The 8110-nt window shown below is 37.8% G+C and overlaps 1 protein-coding gene across 1 annotated transcript; it reads right to left on the reverse strand.

Annotated features, from left to right (window-relative positions):
* Window positions 1–855: 855 nt before the first annotated feature.
* Window positions 856–1346, reverse strand: LOC132611921 (uncharacterized). The gene is made up of 2 exons (XM_060326276.1): window positions 1287–1346; window positions 856–1245 (listed from the first exon to the last, which is right to left on the reverse strand). Exons 1-2 carry the CDS (start codon window positions 1344–1346, stop codon window positions 856–858), a joined length of 450 nt encoding a protein of 149 aa, XP_060182259.1.
* Between the last annotated feature and the right edge of the window lie 6764 nt (window positions 1347–8110).

Here is an 8110-nt window from a genome sequence, read left to right on the forward strand (position 1 = left end):
CTACTATCTTGTATTGTGTCCCAGTTTCAAAGGGGTAAATCGCAAAAATAGACTTTATGGCCTTAATGAAAATTGTAGATATTTGTCTTTGGCTTCAGAGAAATTTAATTCACTCCTATAGCAGTTTTGTACTACAATATATGCTCAAAATACTAACAGTAGTACATGTAGGGTTTGCAAAACGAAAATCAGGGAAGCACCTGCCCTGTACTTCATCACCCCTTTTCAAGTAAATACAAGGAAAACTAGGTTTTGGAGCCTGAACAAAAGTTGCAGGGCTATGAAATAGGTTTCTAGAACAGCTTGGATCACTTAAAACAAAATTTTATACGAGGAAATATGATGAGAACACTAACAACTACCCAGTTCAAAAACGTGTTTTGTAACTTACCTCAATCATGTGGAGTTGTTTTTGGCTTGACCAAAAAAAGTCGATATGATTGATTTAGTGGAAGAATTTGATGAGTGGAGAGGGGTTTTAGGGTTTTATTTTCTTAGAGAACGAAATTAGAAGTGGTGGAGAGGATATGAGCCAAAAAGGTATATAAGTTACTTGGATAAGGATGAAAAAAAAAAAAACTGCCCAAACATTTTATATATCTATTGTATTTCATAATAAATTTATCAAGAGGATGATAAGTGGTAAACATAACAACATCACGAAATTTCCTTGTAAATATTAACACAATCTAAAGTAAGCAATTTTCATATATTGTCAAATTCATGTAGGGAGTGCGAAGTAAATATATCCTTACTATAAAGATATGATCAATAAAAAAATCAAGTATTAATTTTTTTTTAAAAAAATTGGGGGTGTTGCAACTCTCTCCCCCTTAAGAAATTTCGTCTCGAAATTTACCTTATGCTAGTCTCGAAACAAATGGGGATATTGAATTCGCATATCCTCTTCTCGCTCCCAAGTACGTCTTTGCCAGAATGATTTCTCCAAAGGAATTTTTCTAATGGGATTTCCTTGTTTCTAAGCTCTTTTGTGTCATGCGCCAAGATTTGGACAGGTTCCTCTTCGTATGTCAAGTCAGGAGTGACCTCAATGGATTCAATAGGAAGAAAATGAGATGGATCTGAGTGATATATTCTAAGCATAGAAACATGAAAGACATTGTGGATCTTATCTAACTCCTGTGGAAGAGCTAGTTTATATGCAACTGGGCCAACTCTCTCAAGTACTTCGTATGGTCCAATAAATCTAGGACTAAGTTTTCCTTTTTGGCCAAATCTCATAATCTTCTTCCATAGAGAAACATTTAAAAACACTTATCTCTCACTTGATGCTCAATTTCACACCTCTTAAGATCAGCATAAGACTTTTCTCTATCTGAAGCCATTTTTAGACGATCCTTTATGATTTTTACTTTATATTCAGTTTGTTACACAATCTCAGGACCAACCAATTTTCTTTCACCAACTTCACTCCAACAAAGAGGAATTCTACATTTTCTCCCATCTAATGCTTCATAAGGAAGCATGCCAATACTTGATTGGTAGCTATTATTTTAAGAAAATTCTATCAAGGCTAGGTGTCTGTCCCAACTACCCGTAAATTCCATAATGCAAGCTCAAAGCATATCTTCCAAGATTTGAATTACCCTCTCGAATTGGCCATATGTCTGAGGATGGAAAGAAGTACTAAAGTTCAACCTAGTGCCCAAAGCTTCTTGCAAGCTAGTCCAGAATCTGGATGTAAACATAGGGTCTCGGTCAGATACAATGGAAACAGGAACTCCATGCAGCCTCACAATCTCATTAACGTATAATTCTGCTAAACATTCGAGTGCGTAGTCTACTCTGATGGCCAAGAAATGAGCACTCTTGGTTAGTCTATCAACTATAACCCAAATTGCATCATGATTTCTTTGAGTGCGTGGAAGTCCATAAACAAAGTCCATAGTTATTCTTTCCCATTTCCACTCTGGTATCGACTAGGGTTGTAACAAACAAGCTGGGACTTATGCTCGGCCTTTATTTGTTGAAGCCCTAAGCATTTAGAAATAAACTCTGCAATGTCTTTCTTCATACCATTATACCAATAGTGTTGTTTGATTGTTTAGTACATTTTAGTACCTCCCGGATGCGTTGCACATGATGAAGTGTGTGCTTCATTCAGAATTTCTTTCCTCAAGTTGTCATCTTTAGGAACGCATAACCTATTTCGATAGAATAGAACACCATCATCCCTTAATTTAAAATCAAGCTTTTCTCTCCAGCTTGAACTTCTTTGATCAATTTCACAAGTTTCTCATCTAACTTATGTGCTTCTTTCACCCGTTCAAGTAGAATAGGCTTGACTTGCAAACTAGCAACAATAGAGCCATCAAAATTAAATGCAAGGAAAGCATTCATGGCTCTTAATTCAAGAAACAAAGGCAAAGGACTTAGAGATAAACTAGCAAAGGCTTTGCGACTTAGAGCATCTACCACCACATTGGCTTTACCCTGATGATAATCAATCGTACAGTCATAATCTTTAATGAGTTCAAGCCATCTACGTTGTCTCAAATTCAACTCTTTCTGAGTACCCAAGTACTTTAAACTCTTATGATCAGTAAATATGTGACATTTTTCTCCATATAAGTAATGCCTCAAAATTTTCAAAGCAAACACTATGGCTGCGAGCTCAAGGTCATGAGTAGGGCAATTCAACTCATGTGGCTTCAATTTTGAGAGGCATACATAACCACTTTCCCTTCCTACATCAGGACACAACCCAAACCATGATGAGAAACATCACTATATATCACATACTCTTTCCTTTTAGTTGATAGAGTAAGGATAGGAGCTTGTGCAATAAGGATTTGAGCTTTTCAAAGCTCTCTTAGCATTTGTTATCCCATACGAACTTGACTTCCTTCCCCAAGAGTTTAGCCAGAGGAGAGGCTATAATGGAGAAGCCCTTGACAAACCTTCTATAGTATCTTGCTAAGCCCAAGAAACTTCTTACTTCAGTTGGACTTTTAGGCAGTTTCCATTCAAATATAGATTGAATCTTACTAGGATCCACCTTCACACCTTCCACTGACACAATATGTCCCAGAAAAGCCACTTCACCAAGCCAAAATTCACATTTGGAAAGCTTAGCATAAAGATTTTTCTCTTAAAAAAATTTCAAAACAATCTGGAGATGCTTTTCATGATCTTCACTATTCTTGGAATATATTAATATATCATCTATAAATACTACCACAAATTGGTCAAGATAAGGCTTGAAAACGCGATTCATCAGATCCATGAATGCCGTAGGAGCATTCGTCAACCCGAATGGCATCACTAAAAATTCATAATGACCTTATCCAGTCCTAAAGGCCATTTTAGGGACATCTTGTTCACTTACCTGCAGTTGGTAATACCCAGATCTCAAGTCAATTTTTGAGAACCTTGCACCCTTTAGCTGGTCAAATAAATCATCAATCCTAGGCAGTTGATATCTATTCTTAATTGTTACCTTGTTCAATTGTTGGTAATTAATACAAGTCATAAGAGTTCCATATTTCTTTTTTACAAATAAAACAGGAGCTCCCTAAGGAGAAACACTTGGGCGAATAAAACTTTTCTCAAGAAGTTCTTGCAATTGAATTTTCAACTCCTTCAATTCTGCTAGAGCCATTCGGTAAGGAGTTATAGAAATAAGATTAGTTCCAGGAATAACCTATAGGAAATTCAACTTCCCTTTCTGGGGGGCAATCCAAGAAGATTTTTAGGAAAAACATCAGGAAATTCACCTACAACAGGTTTATCCTTAAGGCTTGGACTTTCCAGGTGTATATCAAATAGATGAGCAAGATAAGCTTTACAACCCTGACTAACCATCTTTCTTGCCACAACCGCGAAGATAATATTGGATATCAATAATCTTTCGCCTTGAACAATGATGTGTGAAAATGAAGGAGCTCTAAAGGTCACACGCTTGACCTACAATCCACTACTGCATGGTATCTATGAAGCAAATCAATACCGACGATGACATCATAGTCTTGGAAAGGCATTTCAATCAAATCAATAGGGACGACGAGATTTTGAATCACCAAGGACAACCTCGATAGATTTGATTAAAAAACAACCGGTTGACCCAAAGGGCTTTGGACATGGACACCACAATCAAGTCTCACAAATTTCACATTTTTAGGAAAAAACAATGATGAGCAAACATAGGAATGTGTAGAACCAGGATCGAATAATATAACAACACATAAGACAAATAAGTGAAATTTACCAACAAACACGTGCGCCCCATCTTGGTCACCCCTCTGTCTCATAGCATAAGCTCGTGAAGTAGCTCTTGACCCACTGGCTTGATTGGCTCCACCGGCACCTGTTGCTTGTGTGTTTCTAGATCTTGCACCTCTATTCCCTTGAGAAGGAATGGTAATAGGTTTCTGAACTGAGCCTTCCGTACGCGGAGAAGAAGTAGGGTTAGGATTAGGACAATCCTTAACTTTATGATTGAAGCTCCCACAATTAAAACAAACACCAGAAGCTCTCCTGCAAGTACCTTAGTGATTCTTTCTAAATTGTGCACAAGTGGGTATACGAGTCTTGCCTTGGCCATAGCTTGGAGTGTTAGCAGTGGAGAGATTTGGTCTATTTGTTATGCTGTGTTGACTTGTGAACACCACCAGCTTTGGAGTTATCAAACTTTCCCCATTTTGTTGGAACTCCTGAATCTGCATCAGCCTTTCTAAACTAGTTTTCATGTCTACTAGCTTGTTCCTTATCGATTCTTTCCCTAGTAAGAGCTACTGAAACTAGTTTACAAAAGTTGTCATGTTGCAGGACCGCCATAGACTTTCTAATGGAATCATTCAAACCGTCTTCGAATTGCCTGCACTTATATTTTTCACTATTGATAATACCACCAGGATAACGAGAAAGCCTTAGAAACTTTTGTTGATATTCAGCAATAGACATACTCCTTTGCTCTGAATTCAAGAACTCCTTTTTCTTTGCAGCATGATAAGCAGGTGGGACATACTTCATATGAAATTCTGTCACAAAATCATTCTAAGTAAGAGCAGAAGGTTTTGCCTTGGCATTCGGTACACTTATCCACCAGTCATAAGCATCTTTTTTTAAGAGTGAGACAACATACTTAAATTTGACAGCTTCTGAACACTCTAATTGCTCAAATATTTATTCCATGCGCTCCAACCACTGCTCGACATCCGTAGGATCAACAGTGCGTTCAAACTCAACTCCGCCCATTTTTCTCATTTTCTCAAAGTTTATTTCATGAGGGTCGGCCATTCTTCTAGCCATGTGACGAAAGAAATCAGCCATTTGTTAAAAAGGGGGATCAACAGCAGGAGTACTATGACTAATTTGAGGATGTGGCCCAACTCTTGCACCCTTATTATTTCCCACTTCGGATCCACTAGTATGAGAAAAATTAGAATCAAAAAAATATTCTCCAACCCTTTCTTGTAAGTGAGGTTGGGCACTAGAGCTATCTGAACCCCCACGAGCAGCTTCCATGGGTCTACTAGAAGAAGAAAAGTCCATAACTTAATTCCTACATAAGGGAAGATCACATTGCATTAGGGACATGCACATGATGCATATGCACAATACACACAACAAAACATGTTAAAAAGAAACAAGCATACCAAAAAGTTACAACAAAAGTCCAAGAATCAAAAACCTAAGGCTCTAATACCATAACTTGTAGCATCCCCTGTGGAAGGATGCCACTTATGAAACAAAAGCTAATTTCACACTTACAACGTTCAGAAAAATTTATATTAAAGATATTCATAATAATTTAGTAGCGGAAATAGGCCCATGCGAAAAAGGTTTGAAAGTGCGACATTTTCATTCTTAGCAAAATACTTCGTAACATCCCTTAAAGAAATAAAATATCAGAGTATCAATTTAATATGGTAGCACCCTTCTTGAATAATCAAAATGTTGAAGAAACTTCCTAATGAAATTATATTTCCATTCAGCACCGTTGCAGGTTCATATTATGCACGAACTTCAAACGTGTGAATATCAAAAGAAGACTAGTCTCCTCCTTGGTACATAATTACAAGATAAAGTGTAAATTTAGTACATGCCATGCCTTGGGTGTAAAGCACACCCTAAAATAAGCAAATAAGTCACCAAGTTCAAGTTACAAGCAAAGGGTCTTGTGTCCAACAAGCCTCAAAAAATACATACATAAGTGTGACATATGGATTATGTACAAGTCCCCAAAATTTTACACGACCTAGATGCATATGAAAATTTTATCTTCGCTAAAGCTCCCAAAAAGTATACTCCAAATGGCCGTCTTTAAACCTCTTCCCATACATTACCTATGATAGAAAACAACTATCGCTAAGCATACGGCTTAGTGGCGTATAAACTTGGGGCTTGGTGCCATTAAATTCTCTAATCCCCTTAGCAATCATAGGAGCTCAATGAGATAAAAATAAATCAAGTAAACAAGTATATCAAAAGTATCAAATATCAAACCTTGAAGAGTTTCAAAAAATCGATATCAATACACGAAGGCTCAAGTGTCAAGAAAGCTTATAATTCGATTCAAGAGAGTTTGTCAAATAATTAATTTTTCCCAATATGTACGTCATGCCATCACACCTAGCACAATCAATATCAAGATGGACCGAAGCCCCAAATCAAGCAGGGCCTAAACCCAATAATCAAGCGAATCAAGAACCGTATTAAATATGGCTTTCTAGTTCGTACTTAACACGGAGAAGTTCCATAGCAAAGACGAACCACAAATCCAAAGTCAAGATGGCAGAAGATCTGAGTCAAGAGGCATGCCGATATCATAACAAAGTCACAGCAACAAGAAGGACAAAGTCCCAACAAGAATGCAAAATGATAAAGCAATTCGTACAAGTGGGCGATTTAGCGAATATTTTGCAATACTTGAGATAATAACCATACAATGATATAAGATGAAGAGAAAGGAAACAACAGATCAAGATACTTCAAAAATTCCAAAAAATAAAAATATTCCAAGTTCAAGCTTATACGCAAACCTCGGCATTTTACCACCCAACTAGTTCTACCACAACTTGAGGAGTTCAAATCATCTATGCCATAGACCAACCAAAGTCCACTTCGTCAAACAATTCTGTCACAGCCTAACCTTATTAGGGTGTGATGGGCACCCGACCCCATATTCGGAGCCGAGTGAACCCTTTGACTCTTATTACATACATACACTTTTCAAACTTTGAAATCAGATAATCGTAAAACACAAAGTAAGGTTTTCAGAAACTTTCTTTCTATCGTTCTCAAATCAAATCAAAATCTGTAACATATCACAAAATGTCACATCGGCTGATGAAGCCGCTTACAAAACTGATGTTCTGTACCCACAACCCTGTCTGCAAAGTCTCTAACACAAATCAGAAATCACAACTTATATACGCTCTGACTCGGCAACACTCTGGGAGGAAGTGGAGTTCGCCAATTTCGCTGAAACACCTCCTAGAAAAGTCTTCTACATCATCTGGGTGTACCTGCGTGCCATGAAATGCAGCCCCCGAAGAAAGAGGGGTCAGTACGAAATATGTACTGAGCATGTAAAGCATAGAGGAATATGAACAGAATCACAAGCAGAATAAATAGTACATGAGGTTAGAACAGAAAGTAAGCAGGATATGCAAAGTAATAAAAACACTTAATGGAAACACAAACCATGCATGCCAAGAACGGTATCCGGTCCCTTACGGGACCGGGGAAACATGGCGCCACTCTACCTTTGGCGCCACACACATCTAACTCCAGAAGTTTTGCTCCGTAATCTCCGTCACACATCGTAATATCACATCATAATATCACATCATATATGGTTCGGCGAACCATAAACACATCATAACACAGTAACACATATAACTCCGGAATACATATATGGCACCCGGCCTTCAAGCGGGGACCCGGCGAACCAAACGCACGATGTATACCGGCCCGGGACTCGGCGAAAGAAGTAATAACACATGCACGAGCAGAGTAGTGAGAAACTATATGCATATAAATCAAGACTCGATAGATAAGTATACTTACCGACATCTGAGAGCTCAGAAACGAGTTTCGGGTCAATCTGACTTAGTATGAGAAAGTTACGAGCGTTTGAAGTACA

The sequence above is a fragment of the Lycium barbarum genome, chromosome 9, assembly GCF_019175385.1.
Source record: "Lycium barbarum isolate Lr01 chromosome 9, ASM1917538v2, whole genome shotgun sequence".
NCBI classification, from domain to species: domain Eukaryota; kingdom Viridiplantae; phylum Streptophyta; class Magnoliopsida; order Solanales; family Solanaceae; genus Lycium; species Lycium barbarum.

Coding starts and splice junctions, on each gene's coding strand:
- LOC132611921 (XM_060326276.1), bottom strand. CDS start 1,346: ATGGCTTCAGATAGAGAAAAGTCTTATGCTGATCTTAAGAGGTGTGAA. Junction 1,246..1,286: donor GGTGTGAAATTGAGCATCAA/GTGAGAGATAAG, acceptor CTATGGAAGAAG/ATTATGAGATTTGGCCAAAA.